Source organism: Carettochelys insculpta, chromosome 6 (assembly GCF_033958435.1).
Source record: "Carettochelys insculpta isolate YL-2023 chromosome 6, ASM3395843v1, whole genome shotgun sequence".
Classification (NCBI taxonomy): Eukaryota; Metazoa; Chordata; order Testudines; family Carettochelyidae; genus Carettochelys; species Carettochelys insculpta.
Genome location: NC_134142.1, coordinates 88,515,176 through 88,532,300, shown reverse-complemented (window position 1 = coordinate 88,532,300; position 17,125 = coordinate 88,515,176). Strand labels below are relative to the sequence as shown.

Sequence of the window (17,125 nt, the reverse complement as noted above, 5' to 3'; positions counted from 1 at the left end):
GCTCTTTCAAAGGAGAGTGTCCACACAGCCCCTGCTCTTTTGATCAGGTGCCATGAGGACTGCTCTTTCGAAAGAAGGGCTCTGCGGAGTGTCTACGCATGTTTTCCCACTCTTCCTGAAACAGAAATAGAAGAGCGAGTTTGAAAGGAGCACTGCATTCTTTCAATTTACTTTTCAAAGAACGTTGTTTGTGTTTAGACGCTCCACAGGATCTTTCAAAAGAGCCCCCTTCTTTCGAAAAAATCTTTTGAAAGAACTTGCTAGTGTAGATGCAGCCATTGATTTTTATACACCCTGCCTGCTGACAAGAGTGCTACTGAGCTGCCGTGAAGTTACTGCCATATGTCAACATAAGTGAGGCGCCAAAAATACCATGCACAGGCAGCTAAATGCCTAATTAGCACTGTTAGGGGTTTCATTTAAACCAATGTTTTCTCAGACACTCATATGACTGGTATGTATTGGCAAACGTTTGAACACAGAGTCTGGACAGCAATTAATGCCACAAATCTACAATGCTGCCTTGAGGTCTGTTCTACAACATCAAGTTTGTTTTAGCCAGTAAAAGCCTGCCTTTATGGAATTGCCATAATTCACATCTGTAAATTACCAACTTTAGAGCAACAACGGGTTATCATATTATCTGAAAAAAATGAATTGCCCTGACAGGTGCAGGTGCCCTTTTAATGGCAACACACCTTACAATTGCCAACAGATAGTTTAAGCAGCTCAAGAACCTTGGAACATCTTCCATGGATACCATAAAGGCAGCACACCTCCCCAACTGGAGGGTACAGAAATGCAGGATCACCTAAACCTCACAAGAAACAGTATTCATTTTTAAATGCAAAATTATTACATGTGCTTTTGTTCTGGTTTAGGAAGAAGCTTGGTTCTGAAGATCAAGTAAGGGAATAGGGGCCCAAACTCCTTTGTTATAATTCCAGTTGCCATTATAACCTAAAAAACACTCTGGAAAATTTGTGTACATTCTTATTTATCTCACATGGCTGCCATAGAACACTTATCTTTTTGAGAGCTTGAGATGAATGCGAAAGTTCAAGCTCTTGTTCACCGTTTTTTTTTTATCTCCAAAATGGAGAACTGTAAAAAAGTAGTGTGAAAATGGTGCATAGAAATATAGACACACAAGGAAACTCAATACAAACAGATAATTGCAAGGAAATTCCTTTACTGAATTACTGGAACCTAAAATAAGTCTCATCTTGACAAAATCCATGAGTTTAAGAAGTGGTCTGAATTAAACTGTTGCTTTTAGCAGAAATGTAGCACTTTAAAGACTAACAAAATGATTTATTTGGTGATGAGCTTTCATGGGACAGATCCACTTGGATCTGAAGAAGTGGGTCTGTCCCACAAAAGCTCATTCCTGAATAAATCATTTTGTTAGTCTTTAAAGTGCTACATTTCTGCTGCTTTGTTTTGCTGGAGTACAGATTAACATGGCTCTCTCTCTGTTACTATTGCTCTTAGTTTCAGTGAAGTAAACACAATAGTTACCTTGTCTTTCCCCACCCTTCCAATAAGAAAATGCCAAGATTACTGCATCATCTTCTAAATGTTGTATGGTACCCAAAAGAGAAGTGCAGTAGGCTGAACAACAGAACTAGCTAATATGACAAGAACGTAGCGAAACCTGAACCTCCTGAAGCAGGACATTGATGACTTCTTTTTTTTTAAATACGCTTGCTACTAAGCTTCAGCAGCTCTGTAACTAAAAGTTAGTGTTCCCACAACATTCAGCTGCTATTCTGAACACAAAACAAAAACTAAATATTTTGTTTGATTAGAGATGGGATTTATGAATAAATGCAGAAGCATTTTCAGTGCTGATGTGTGATCAGAGGCACCATTTATCCAGAGTCCAACTGAAGGTATTTATATAACAATGAAAGTGTACTACGAGTGCAAAAAGTAAGATTGCAGCCTCTGACTTTAAAGATTCATTTGTCCCCGTCTGAAAACAAAAGTTAGACATGTTGAAGTTAGCTGGGTTCTATTACAGCTTCAGGATATAAAGTGGATGGTTGTGGGAAGAAATCAAAAGGCAAGGAGACGCTATCAGCACCTATAGAAGTCAGAGGATCAAATACTACTAATTATCATAGACTGCTGGATGGATAAGATTGCTGGAGGGTAGGACTGAAGTCTCAGGGGCAGTAGCTTGTGCTTGGGTTCTTTGTTTTATTTTTAAATATAAACATCCACCCCACACTTTGACAACTTCTGTAGTTTACAAATTGATTTTAATTAATTCAAGGATACTTATGTTCAGTGACTTTTTTGTAAAAAAAAAAAAAAGACAGTACTCAGCCAGCTCCTTATCCCCTCCCCGAGCCAATCTCATTGCTGGGGATGCAGAAGTGCCAGTACTGAGTACCTGCAAATACCAGCATTATTTTTTTTTAAAAAAAGCACTGCTTAGGTTCACAGTCTTGGGATCCGGTCAGCATCCATGCTGCCACTAGATCAGATAGCTGAGTATTTAAAGTATCAAGGGCACTCAGTGCCTAAAGCAAGCCTTCAGTGATAGAGATAAAAAAATAAAGCATTCAAAACACATCGTCAGAAGCACCCTTATTCAGGAACAATGTTAAGCACAGAAGTATGTACTGTCCTGAATAGGGATGCTTTTAGGAATCATGGCCATAATAATAAATATCCAGAATGCAATCAATTCATTTTTCAGCTCAGCCATACCCACAGTCTCTGCAGGCTGATTTTAATAAACTTTAATACCGGGACAGACAGGAGCAAACTAATAAGGATATTAAGACAAATTGCCAGCAGAGACAAATCTAGATATAGGTCAGATACAAACCTAAAACACCAATCTCAAGACCTTCCAGTTCTGTTTTAATTCTACTGTAAATATCTTCTCTCTCGCCAAAGTCAGCAACAATAATTTTTGTATCCACCTTGAATTTCTCTTCTGAAAACAAAAACAAAAAGTTGAATACAGTTAAGTTAAAGCATGTTGCCATTCCTATTTTAAAGATATGAAGGATAGTTAAGTCATTATGGTTTAAGATGAATTCCTACACTGTTAGTTCAAAACACAAGTATACAGTGCAACATTCATCTGTGCAGGGCGTTTCCCTGTTTGGCCTTTTTCATTTACACATAAACATTCAGAGTACTGCTAAAACCTTCCAAATGTTTAAAGACACATTGGATTAGTCATATTCTCTTACCACAAGAGCCTTAAAAGATTCAGCACCTTCTGTTCATGAGGGTGCATGGAGTCAGCAAAGTACATAGATTAATACAGACCATCCAAAAGTCAGAAGCAAATTTCACATATGTTACATAATGAAAGTTGAAGTACAATGGTATCAGGGACCCGCCCCATCTTCAAATATTTATACAGTTTAAGCAGCTCACCAACATTTGCAAAAGCCTATTTAGCTCAGAAGACACTGCAGGTCAAATGTGCGTAAAACTGCTTTTGCTGTACATCTCCATCCTCTTACCCCTGACTTTGATGTTTAACAAACCCAGGATTGAGTGCACAGAAGAAAGAAGGAAAATGAAAAAAGATACAACTATTGGTTACACAATGTCAACACAACCATTCGACATAATATCATTTCCACTCCTGCAGTATGGTGCAATAAATGACAGTTATAATTTGATATACAATTAAATATTTAATATATTTAAGGAAAAAAGCCCCTGTACCCTAATTCTTTCTCCATCAAGTTAAACTAAATTTAAGAATTAAAATCAGCAGAATGACTTCTTGGAGATCAGCAAAACAAAACGCAGTGACCAAAATCGTTTAAATTAGGTGAAAACAAACATTATTTTAGTATTCCTTTAGCAATTTATGCACATTTTAAGGAAAGATTGTGGAAAAATTGTTTAAATCATTCATAAAAATGGTGCTAATTTAAATGGAAAAGGACTCATTCACAAAAAAAAAGATTAGAAGATTCCCATGATGCTCTCTTCCATTCAAGAAAAAATAGCAGCTCCCATGACTCTGTTGTCCATTCATGCAGAATCATGAATCTACTGCACTCAATGATTTGCTTGCTGCTTCTTTTTTCCAATAACCCTAACAGCAAATACAACTATTCCCCTCCTTCATCTTTCATGAACAGCTGCATTGTTTAAAAATCCCCAGGGAGATGTTGCTATGTAAAATGACGACGTAAACAGCATTAAGCCCCTACTGCAGCAGCAGTCTTCTGATCGCGTCAGAAGAAAATCAAGTTCAACATCTTTTTACTGAGAATGGGGAAGTTGAAGACATCTCTGAAGATATCTGTGCCAATGTTAAAAAACCATATACATGTGAAATCCTTCAGGACACTGAATTAGTGGGAACAATGTATTACTGAGGACAGGTGGATGGGGCAGATAAAGCAATAAATGAGGACATTACTGCACACATGCAGCCTTTATTCTTTTACAGTATTTTCTCCAATTTTCATTGCCATTAAGGGGCTCTATGAAATGCACATTATTTTTAAAAGTCAGATACCTGTCTTACCTTTCGTATTTCTCGAAGTATTTTTCATTACGTTTTGTTTAGTAATACTTAAGGGTTGTTTTTCCCCCTCTTTTTTATAAGGTTTATAAAAGCATATAACGATATCGAATGACAAAAGATGTAAGCAAAAAAGCTAAGATCTAATGCAGAATGGAGATAATTACAAAGTTCCATATCACCAATGTTAAACTTTGACGATAAATTGCATAGAAAAGCTATGAGAATTAGCAAGCTCTTAAATACATGGATTCAAAATGATTAAATTATGCAGCTATAACTAATGGTGTATCATCTCCAATAATGTGAAGGCGGAAGTAAGGCAAGCCAGAAGAAACAATAAAATGAAAAACAGTGAAGTTAATGTCTGCAGTAAAAATGGCTTTAGTATTGAAACATGTCTATTCAACAAGTACATTCAAGGTCACATCACTACCCAACTCAACACAAATGTGTGTTGAAATATATCTTGGAACTTCTCTGATCCTATCTTATTAAAGGAGAATCAGTTAATACACTGTAAGCCAGTTATAGATCATCAGCCCACCAACACCTGTAGCAAACAGATGTTTTGAATAGTAGACCAGATTTCAAATACCACTGCTTTCACACACGGGAGTCCAGAGGAATTCAATCCCTTAGACACATTTGGTCAGCTCACATTTTAATGATAGTAGCTTCGCCTGCCACATCGCTGAATCATCCAGGCTATCAGAAAAGCCAGTTCCAAAAAACACCCCGATCACCAACCCTGAAATTTCTTTATTGGGTCCTAACTGTCTTCTGTAATAAGTTCAGCCTTTTTGCTCCTTCTACTTTCTTCACAACTTTAACCGTATTCATCTCTCAGCTGTCATCATGCAAACCGAGAACATGTCCCACTTTGCCTCTTCCCTGCTACCCACCCCATGCCTAGCAAAGTCTGCAGGTACACCTACTGAGCACGATCCCTCAAGACTCTTTCTAGGCTGTTTCCCACAGTGGAGGTGGGAGGATGTTTAAATAAAAATACTTGTATCCTTAGAACATTAGCTCTCTGGACATTCTTGATATGCTATATTAATATAATCTTATACCAAGATACCAACAATTGCCTTACCTAAACACATGTTCTTCACCTGTAAGAAGACCCTCTACCCCAGCTAAATTTCATGATGATTAAACCATTAGTGATGATCACAAAAAATTGACTAGTGGCATCATTTGCCACGATTCACTGTGGCACAAAATATATTACCCCCATTTTGCTAGGATTAGCTATCAAAAGCAACTGGCAAATTAAGAGTACACACTGAGAGCAAACACCATGTATTAAAATATGAGCTGAATCATTAGCATTAATAGAAAGGAGTTCTATTTTTCCTAATTACCACCAGTCTACCCTAACAAGACAGCTATGTCACTATGAGGGTGAAAATTTGTGATCCACCCATACCAAAAACTAAATGAATCACTTTTGCTATGGTCCCTTGTTCCCATTTTTGAACCTAGAATTCCACATTTATGTCCAAACTACTTTAGGATTTACAATCAAAGTGATAAAACTAAAAACATTTCCTTTGTAGATCAATATTTTTCCACAGACCGCTATAACCTCCAAAAAAGCCTAACTGTAGTATCAGTTAGTATTTAAAAAAAAACACACCAAACCATGGGCCATATCTTCCAACGTCCAGTTCCGCATGAATATTATTTGGATATACACAAACATTGTGAAAGTTTAGGTCCAGTTTATATCCAGGCACTGAAGCAGAGCTGGACAAAACCCAGCCTGCAGGCCAAATGTAGTCCACCAAGCCACTAAACCCAGCCCCTGGACACAGTGGAGCCTCAGGCAGGCTCCCCGACTGCCACCTCCCATGCACACCACTCAACAAAGCTTCAGGGCCCTGTTTCTCTTTCAGCAGTTGTGAGCCTGGGGGGCAGAGAAAGAGGCTTCATGCACCACCTTTGACCCCAGCACAATCCCACTGGCTGGTTTCTGGCCAAAGTACAAGCAATGTGCAAAGCACCCCTCCACCACCCCTCAGGCTGACAGCTATTCACAGACGCATATGACCCCTGCGCCATGGTTGGGCAGATAGGAAACCTGCTGGGGAGACAAAGGGCTGCTGTCCAAGAGTCACCTAGATAAGTCTTGCAGAGCCTGCCTCTGGCCCTCCCTCCGACCCACTACCCTACATAACCCTCTTCCCTTCCTGCACCAGGCCACAACCCCCTCCTGCCCTAGGTCACAGCCCAACACTTTCGTCCGCTGTCCCACGTCACAACTGCCTCCTTCACCCAAACTCCCTCCTAGATCCCATAGCCTTTCCTACATACCAATCCCTTACCCCAAGCTCCCTTCTGCACCCAACCTCCATAACAGACCTCATATCTCCTCCATTAAAAATGGAAGAGTGGGGCCTTTGACCACTTTCCAAATTCTTGGAGTGGCTCCCCATAAAAAATGATTGCCCACCCCTCTACTACATTATTCCATTATTTTGTCATTTCACCATTAGTATGCATATTATTTCAGGGTTTTCTTTTACTGCTAGGCATGCTCATTCACCTGTTTCTGCTTGTAAGTTTTTTTTTTTTTTTTACACTGGAACATAAATATTTGTGGTTTTACAAGGTGTTTATGTACATTTAACTATTTTCCCCACATACTCCTTTGTAGATTGCACCTATGTGCTGCTCTCAGTCTGTCCCTTTTCTAGAGCGGTTATAGTTGGACCTATTTTTTTTTTAAATCAGATACAAAATTTCCTGTTTAAATACCCCTAGCCAACCTCTCTAATCCATGGGTTCTTCAGCATGGGTTCTTTACCAACCCCACATCTCCAACTTGCACTTTTATTCACTCTCCAAACCCCTGACCATCTTTTACGTTAGAAGTTTGGTTCCACTTCTAAATGCTGGGGCAGAAGCAGTCAAGGACTTCATCCCTTTGGTATAAGATCTTCTTTTCCTAAAATGTTCCTTAGTGCCTAAAACTCACTATCCTCAAGCTGACACTAGACCCTGAAGAGCTCGTCATCTACCTGGATCTGCTCAAGGCTGTAAGAGCATATTAGAGAAAGCTAGAAATGTTCCTATTGTGTTACCATCCTCTTTTTTCCACACCTCTAATTCGTCACTTGCATTCATCTGCTGTGCTATATTAAACCTAGACTGTAAACTCTCTGGGGGCAGAGACTGTTTTTGTACAGTGTCCAAACAAACCTAATCCTTAACTGGGGCACCAAAAAGCTAGTGAAATGGAAAAAACCCACAAAAAAATTCTTCCTAACAATTTAAATTTAGCTGTCAGGACTTCTTTCACTCCAGGCAGCAAGTCATCAAATGACTCTCAGTCACAGCATACTAACCTTAGGACATAAATTGAGAGTACTTCCTGATCCTAATCATAAGAGCAAGCACTTCCTTTTTTTTTTTTTACATTAGAAACGCTGCTATGAAACATTTTAAGGTTTGTGTCCCCTAGTCTGGCTACCAGACAGCTTATTGTCTGAACCATGAAAGTTACACACAAAACATTAATTTCTGAACCACTTAGTACAAGAACTGATTTAGTGGAAATGGAAAAAACATCCCAAACATCTGCCATCTCAATATAACAAAATGGGATTCAAACTTCTTTTTTAAAATCAATAATCAGTTCTGTAGACCACTTATTGCTTTAAAGAAGCTACACAAACAAACACAGCCAAGTATTTTAATTAAGCGATACCATCTAGTGTCTGGCTATGGTGCAATATACTCCCACATGGCTTAATGCCAGCTGTGGAACAGCAACACTAATGCTACTGCCCTAATCAAAGATGCAGACTAACACACATTAATGTGGCTAGTCCATTCAATAGCAGTTATGCTAGCCTATCTACCAAGACGCCTACCAAGTTACAGATGCTTCCCATACAACTCTACAGTGCAGTACTGGAAACTTAAGGAATAAACACAAGTTGAAATAAATTATAGTTGATAGAACAGTTCAATCTGTGCTTGTTTTGCAACAGAAGGGTCCAGGTAGGAATGTCATATTGTACCAGTTTCAGCACATAACATATAACAAGATGCCTGGGTTAAGATTTAAGACAGACCTTGCTATGTTAAATTTAGAAGGTAAATATACTTTGTCTGCGCACCATAAAGTATTTCAGCTTTCCTTTCATGTCAGCGAAATCTCCTGTATACACAGTATTACCATATATACAGCACTAGCTAGACATATCACCTAAACAGATAACTTTTTAGAGACAGTTTGCATCAAGAGTGACAGCTCTTTTTCAACACAGACCTAACAAGTGAGATAGATTTAGAGTATGTCCATAGAGCTAGGGGAATGATTCCCAGCTCATACAGACACATGTGCCAGTTCTCATGAAGCTAGTATGCTAAAAATAACACCATAATGGGCTGGACGGGGCAGCAGAGAGCAGCAGCACAAACTAGCCACCTTAAGTACAAATCTGCCTGAACTCCACTGCCCATGTTACATTACTATTTTGAGCGTGCTAGCTTGCCGAGTACTAGTGCCAGCATGCTTGCGTCAGCTAGGATTCAGAATCTCTAGCTCCAAGTTTATACATACCATTAGCATTAAGGTGAACAGTGTGTCAATTATTCAGAAGTGTACATAAGGAGTTCAGAAGCTCTCTCCAACATTGTGTAAATAGATATTTAGCCCAATATTTCTTAAGAGTTGAAGTTGAATTTCTACTAAATTCTCACATCTCCTCAACTTTAAAATAAGCATGTTGGACTAAAGTGTATTTCTAAGTCACAAGATCCAAGGCCCTTGAGCCCAACTGGGAAGCTGAGTTGTTACAAATGTGTTTGTGAACAACTCTGGTTCACCACTTTCTGTTTCCCTCTGTCCCCAATTATACATGTTTTTTTTATACTTGCCTCTGATACCCCCGCCCCTAAATTCCATTACATTTAGGTGCTAGTTACTGACATATTTTTGAAAACTAGATTTTAAAGCCTCAGGTCACCAAGAAGGCCAGCATTTCCCAGTAAATTCTAGACCAGGGGTCAGAGGTTAGTCCAGGCATCTGTAACCAAAATTGCGAGAAGAGCCATTTTTTCAAATTCAGTTATAAAATCAATCCTTCAAAAACCGCTATGCATGTGAATGAGACAATCCTTAACAAATAGCATCAAACCGTGCTTTTTAGCACTCCTAATTCAAAAACAGTACAAACAATGATTTGTGCCTGTTAAAAAGTTGTTACGCCCATATCTCCAGGATGTACCTGCCTCAGCCCCCAAATCCACTCCCAATCACCAGGATTAACCCCTCTGAGCCCCAACCTCCTCCCCCCCACACCGACTTAACCTCACATGGGGTGCCTCCCTGCTCAGCCAGCTTTCTCTTCAGGGCTCCCTGCCCTGCCAAGACTGATGGCTCAGCAGCTCCATCTGCCACTGCTTGAACAACAGAATTAAATTCAAGAACAAGAAGTCCTGTGGCACCTTATAGACAAAACAGATATTTTTGGAGCATAAGCTTGTGTGGGTCTGATGAAGCGGGTCTTTGCCCACGCAAGCTTATGCTCCAAAATATCTGTTTTGTCTATAAAGGTGCCACAGGACTCTCTTGTTGTTCTCAAAGATAAAGACTAACACTGCTACCTCTGTGATACCTGTCAAAATTAAATTCAGTTCACTCAACAGCGCATAACTGGATTTAGTTTTTTGTGTAAGTGGTGGTGACAGCAGCCTCCGGAGCTGCATGTGGAGTCAGCAACGGCAGCTCTCAGAGCTGCAAATGACCCCTCAAAGAGCTGCATGCAACTCTGGAGTTAAAGGTTGCTGATCCTGGATTAGTCCACCTGCCCCTGCCTCTGCCCACTGTCTGGGATGGGGACCAAGCCCTCCAGCTTTCCATTTCTGCCTTGTCTTCCTATCATGCCGATTGCTGTGACCTTCCTTCACAGAGGTAGTTAATTCCAGAACGGTATTTGGAAGTCCCGCTTCCCCACGGCTGCCCAGTTCCTTCCCCTCAGTTTGCTTGCCCCCAGCACATGCCAGCCCCACTTATGCGTGCCAGGACACTCCCTCCTGCCACTAGCCACAGTTAAATGGTAAAGCTTTACATCAATTTATTTATTAATGAAGCGGTTGTAAAGCAGGACTATTAGTGACTTTAAAAAGTATCATCGGCGCTCAGACTGCACATAGATGTCCAAAGGCCAATTTTGTTACTGCACCCTGGAAAGGTTTCTGACCCCTATTCTAGACCAATGAACATATGCAATACCTTGTATTCAGAGATTTTAAAAGAAACCAATTCCTATGCCCCAGACTGTAAGCATTCCAAAAACTAAAAATGCTTGTCTTTGTAATTACAACAGCTAAGTAAAAATAAGAAGTATAAATTGATGAAGCCTGTCTGCCCAGGCAGACAGGGTTCAAATAACCTGTAATAACCATGCTACATATGAACTTCCTCTATTCATCCCAATGCCTATTAAGTCATCATCATGCTTCAAGCAAAGTATCACCGCAGTTATTTCAGATGATCAAAGCATACAAGAATCATTACAAAGATCTGTACAATCTGAGCCATGCCTCACTGGTATTTCAATTGCCCTATGTATGGTCTATAGTTAAGAGGCTAAGAATATTCTACCACCTTCCCTTTCCATACCCGTTTAATCCTGTGGATGTTGCAAATGAGACAATAAAATGTGCCTACTTACCTAGTATGAATCTTCTTGTGGTAGTGACTTCTTCAAATATAGACCCACTTAAAAATGTAAAATTTTGCATAAAGAAATTTGCATATACTCACGTAAGTGGCTTAGGGAAATGCTTCAGCTCTTTTGCAATAAGCCTTTTCAGGAAGGTAACAGCTTCTAGCTTACCACCACTTGGTGGTTTGTGATGGACAAAGTGACAAATTCTTCTCTTTCCCTTCTTCCCAACATCATTTAAACTGCCCCTCAAAGACTGTTTTAGCTATCATATTGCTACTTCCACATAGCTTCGCTATCCTAATTAATGTCTATTTTTAGTTTGATTACCTCTGGAAGGGCACATCACATCCCATGTCCTTTAATTATTTCTTCTTACCTTTTGTACTGTTGCCTGCTTGCTATACTGTTTAAAACGGTATAGGCATTTAAAATCAGAATTCTAAAGCAATTATTATTTTTATTAAAATGGACACCATTCACTTGAAAAAATCCTACGGAAATGTGGCTCCTACCCTTGTTGTAAGTAACATTTATGATTAACAAAAAATGGGGCGTTCAGTATACTTGGTGTATTTGAATTTGAAATTCAAGCATCAGATACCAAGGAAAACCTTACCTGAAAAAGCCTTTAGAAACAAAAGAGAAAATACTTATTGTTTAAGCAGTATATCCTTTTTTCCAAATTACAAAAACATAACTAAAACGTAGTCCAGTGGCTCTCAATAAGGGCTATCTGTACCACTGGGGGAGTAGAGAGGTCTTTCAGGGATACATCAACTCATCTAGATTTTTGCCTAGTTTTACAACAGGCTGAGATGTTAGTACAATATTTATATTCCTCTACTGGTTTATTCTAAAATTATACAGTACAAATGAAAAAAATAAGCAAATTGTAACCAAATGAAAATGTAAGCAAATAGTGAGGTGTAACTTGTGGCATGCACAACAAATCAAACTCCTAAAAGAGGTATAGCGGTTTGAAAAGGTTGAAAACCACTGACCTCAATTTTAAAAAGTTAATCAATATCATGAGATTCAAGTGGAAAGTGTCCTTTAAACAAAACAGATCTTACACCATGATTAAAAAGGTTTATTTTACTTTTTGAAATGATCTAAAACACATTTCCCAGGCCCCATTCAACATACCTGTATTTTACATTTGTTTACTATACTGTATCAGAAAGTAGGCAGTATGTCTATTGTACTAAAAAAGTGCACCTTTAGAACATCTTAATTGTTAAGTTACCCTCAACAGTACAGTAACTATTTTTCCTGTAAATTTCAATATGGAAACCATTTTTTTCAGAGCTAGAATTTGACAGCAATACACTGTTAATCTTTTATTACTAGCACTATGTAACAATTGTGCATGGCAGCAAATGGAAAGCATCATTTTAGCTTAAGATATTTTTGTTGAAGTGCACATTAGGTGAAAATGGACAATACTATAGTTATATATTTACGCTTTTATACAAGCCAACTCAGTACAGAGTGACTTAGACCTTAGTTATTTACCATTTGCTGTTGGTTTACAAAAAGATAGTTACTTCTGTAACTGGTATTATTTGAGATGGGTTGTTTATATCCATTCCGATATAGGTGCGCGCACACATGCATGCTCAGTTGCTGGAAATTTTTTTCCCTAACCAGTAGTCATTGGGTCAGAATAGCGGCCACCACCTTCTGCATCTCCTCTTCAATGCCCGCACCCCACTCAGTCCCTTTCTTGCTGGCTACTCCAACAGCGGGGAAAGGAAAGACAGGTTACTCACTGTAGTAACGGTGGTTCTTCGAGATGTGTCCCCGTGGGTGCTCCACAATAGGTGTCGGGCTTGCCCGGCGCTGCAGATCGGATCTTCCAAGCAGTTTCTGCCGGACCGCGCATGCGCCGGCGTGCGCCGCTCCCTTGCGCGCTCCTGGCCATGTGCGCGATCCGGTCCCCGCCAGTTCCTTGACCAACCGCCTCGGATGCCCCTGCAAAACACTAACACAGATCCGAAGCGGGGAGGATGGGCGGGTAGTGGAGCACCCACGGGGACACATCTCGAAGAACCACCGTTACTACGGTGAGTAAACTTTCTTTCTTCTTCGAGTGTCCCCGTGGGTGCTCCACAATAGGTAACTACCCAGCAGTAACCCAAGATAGGAGGTGAGTAATCGGATTATGTGCAGCTTGTCCCCGAGAGGACCGCTGTCGAGAGACGGGTATCCTCTTGGAATCCCCTGTGAAGGGCGTAATGTTTGGTGAAGGTGTCGTAGGATGACCAGGTCGCCACTCTGCAAATGTCTTTTAACGCAATGCCATTGAAAAAGGCTGTTGATGCCGCCACCGCCCTAGTGGAATGAGCCCTGGGAGTGGCCAATAAAGGAGTCTTTTTGAGCTCGTAGCACATTTTTATGCAGCATACGATGTGCTTTGAGATTCTCTGCGAAGAGAGACCTTCTCCTTTCGATTTGGGAGCGAGGGAGACTAGGAGTCTATCCGTTTTCCGGAAGGACTTGGTCCTGTCTACGTAAAAGGCTAGCGCCCTCCTCACGTCCAGGAGGTGTAGGCGCGCCTCTTCGTTGGAGTTATGAGGCTTTGGATAAAACGAGGGTAGAACAATAGGTTTGTTAATGTGAAACTCAGAAGAAACTTTGGGAACAAAGGCTGGATGCAGCCGTATGGTTACCGCCTCCTTGGAAAAAACAGCGCAGGGTGGCGTTGCCATGACTGCCGCAAGCTCGCTCACCCTGCGAGCTGACGTAATTGCAAGAAGAAAGGTCGTCTTTATCGTAAGGAGGCGGAGGGGGACCGTGGCCAAGTGCTCGAACGGTGGTCCCATTAGCGCGGTAAGCACCAGGTCCAAGTTCCACGAAGGTGGAATCGGTTTCCGAGGGGGGTATAGGTTTACCAACCCTTTGAGGAACCTGGTAACCATAGGATGGGCGAACACCGTGTGCCCTTCCTCCTCGTGTCTGAACGCCGAAATGGCGGCAAGGTGGACCTTCAACGAGGATAGCGAGAGTCCTCCTCTCTTGAGGTCCAGTAAATACTCTAGTATTGTAGGTATAGGCACCGAAAGGGGGGCCAGCTGTTTGGTAGAACACCAAGCCGTGAAGCGAGTCCATTTCTGCTTGTAGGTCTTCCTGGTGGAAGTCCTCCTGCTACTTTCTAGGACTTGCTGCACTTCCTCTGTGCATGTGCTTTCTAGGGAGCTGAGCCATGGATTAACCACGCTTGTAGTCGCAGGCTTTGGGGTTGCGGGTGCACTATGGACCCCTGGGCTTGCGTGAGCAGATCCGGCGCCACGGGAAGAGGCATCGGTGGACGGTCCGACATGCGCAGGAGTAGGGGGAACCATTGCTGTTGATCCCACGTTGGGACTATCAGGATCATCCGGGCCCCTTCCCTCCTGGCTTTCTGCAAGACTTTGTGGATCAGCACTGTGGGAGGAAAAGCATAAAGCAGGGGGCCCCTCCACGGAATCGCGAACGCGTCCCACAGGGACCCCCATCCCAGTCCTGCCCTGGAGCAGAATCGTGGGCACTTCTTGTTGTGCTGAGTGGCAAACAGGTCTATCTGGGGAAAACCCCATGCGTGAAAAATCGGTCGTAGCAGATCGGGACGGATCTGCCACTCGTGCGTGAGTGCAAAACGCCTGCTCGGCTGGTCTGCCTTCACATTGTGAGCGCCTGGTAAGTATGAGGCTTTCAAGATTATATTGTTGGCGATGTACCAGTTCCATAAGCGGACTGCTTCCGCACATAAGGCACGGGATCGAGCTCCTCCTTGCCGATTTATATAAAACATGGTGGAGGTATTGTCTGTACTGATCCCGACTACTTTGCCTTTTATATGGTCTCGAAAGTGTCTGCAGGCATTGAACACTGCTCTGAGCTACAGTATATTTATGTGCAGTGACTGCTCCATGGAGGACCACAGCCCTTGCGTCACCTCTTTGCCCATGTGTGCTCCCCACCCTATGAGGGAGGCATCTGTAGTAAGAAAAACCGATATTTGTGGTTGGTGGAAGGGTACCCCTGTTAGCAAGTTCTTGGGGTTTACCCACCACTGCAGGGATTTGCGCACCTGTGTTGTGAGCAACACCACCCTGTGAACGGTGTGTGCTGCCGGTTTGTATACGCTCGCCAGCCAGTGTTGCATGCTGCGCATGTGTAACCTGGCATTCTGTACTACAAACGTCGCCGCTGCCATCTGGCCCAGCAGCTGTAAGCACATCAGAACCGGCACCGTAGGGCTGAAGGTGATGACTTGCATGAGGGAGCCGATGGCCCGAAAGCGAGTCTCTGGTAGATACACTCTCGCTGTAATAGAATTTATGCGTGCCCCTATGAACTCTATGTCCTGTGTGGAGTCTATCTTTGATTTTGCCAGATTGATAACCAGGCCGAACGAAGAGAACGTGCCTGCTGTGACGCGTATCATGCGTAGTACCTCCTCCTCCGAGGCCCCTTTGAGTAGGCAGTCATCCAGATACGGGAATATAAATACCCCCTGTCTGTGCAGGTAGGCTGACACCATTGCCAAGGTCCTGGTGAAGACTCTGGTGGCCGAGGAGAGGCCAAACGGTAGGACCTTGTATTGAAAATGTTCTTTGCCTACCATGAACCGGAGGAATCGTCGGTGAGCCAGATGGATAGTTATGTGAAAATACGCGTCTTGTAAGTCGAGGGCTGCGAACCAATCTCCATCGTCTAGTGCCGTAAGGATGGAGGCTATTGTGATCATCCGAAAGCGTTGCTTGCGCAGGTACCGGTTGAGGCCACGAAGATCTAAGATGGGCCTCCTGTCTTTTTCTCTGTGAGGAAGTACCTCGAGTAGAACCCTTTCCCTTGCAGTTGCTCCGGCACTCTTTCCACTGCCCCTGTGAGCATGAGACGGTCTACCTCCTGCTTGAGCCTCGCTACATGGGAGGCCTCCTGGAGGTGGGGCCTGGGTGGAGGTCGTGGCGGCGGGAGCGACTGGAAGGGGATGGCGTACCCCGTGGCTATGATCTCCAGCACCCATTTGTCTGTGGTGATCCTTTGTCACTGGTCGTAGAATGGTTGGAGGCGATGGTGGAATAGCCGCTTCGGATGACCTTGTGCGATGGTAGTGATGGCGCAGCCCTGGATCTGTGTGTCAAACTTGTGGCCTTTGGCCCTGCCCCGAGGACGCACGGCTCTGTTGGGAACGTCGCCTGGGAGTTCTGTACTGCTGGTGCTGTTGATGTCGCCCTTGCTCGTAACCCCTGTGGTACTGGGGATGCTGTTGCTAGTACTGGTACCGTCTTTGTTGAGGGTAGTACTTTTTCTTTCTGTATGGAGGGGTGTAAATCCCCAGGGTCCTAAGTGTGGCTCTTGAATCTTTACTGGAATGAAGGACCGAGTCAGTTGATTCAGCGAACAGCTTCTGCGAGTCGAAGGGAAGATAGACGATCTTTGCCTGCAGCTCCCTCGGTATACCCGAAGTCTGGAGCCAGGACTCCCTTCACATCACCACTGCTGTAGCTGTGGAGCGTGCTGCTGTGTCCGCAACATCCAGGGCGATCTGAACTCCCATCCTCGAGGCCGCGTAGCCTTCTTGCACAATGGCCTTGAGCACTGGTTTCTTGTCCTCTGGAAGCGAGTCCATGAGGGAGGTTAACCTAGTGTAGTTGTCGAAATTGTGGTTCGCTAGATGCGCTGCATAATTTGCCATTCGCAACAGTAGTGTGGAGGAGGAGTAGACCTTTCTGCCGAATAGCTCTAGCTTCTTGGCATCTTTGTCCGTTCCCCCTGTCTTGAATTGAGATGTCTTTGATCTTTGTTGCGACGACTCCACCACCAAGGAATTTGGTTGTGGGTGGCTGAACAGGAACTCCATGCCCTTTGCCGGCACGAAGTATTTCTTTTCCGCTCTCTTGTGGACAGGCGGAATAGTCGCGGGGGTCTG

The 17,125-nt window shown here is 42.7% G+C and overlaps 1 protein-coding gene across 1 annotated transcript in view; it reads right to left on the bottom strand.

Annotated features, from left to right (window-relative positions):
* The window catches only part of HSD17B12 (hydroxysteroid 17-beta dehydrogenase 12), a 166,846-nt gene that overhangs the window by 60,709 nt on the left and 89,012 nt on the right, over positions 1-17,125 (bottom strand). The window contains exon 4 of the mRNA XM_074998955.1: positions 2,843-2,953. Within this exon, the coding sequence (XP_074855056.1) occupies positions 2,843-2,953 (111 nt within the window). The remainder of the gene's footprint in view (positions 1-2,842; positions 2,954-17,125) is intronic.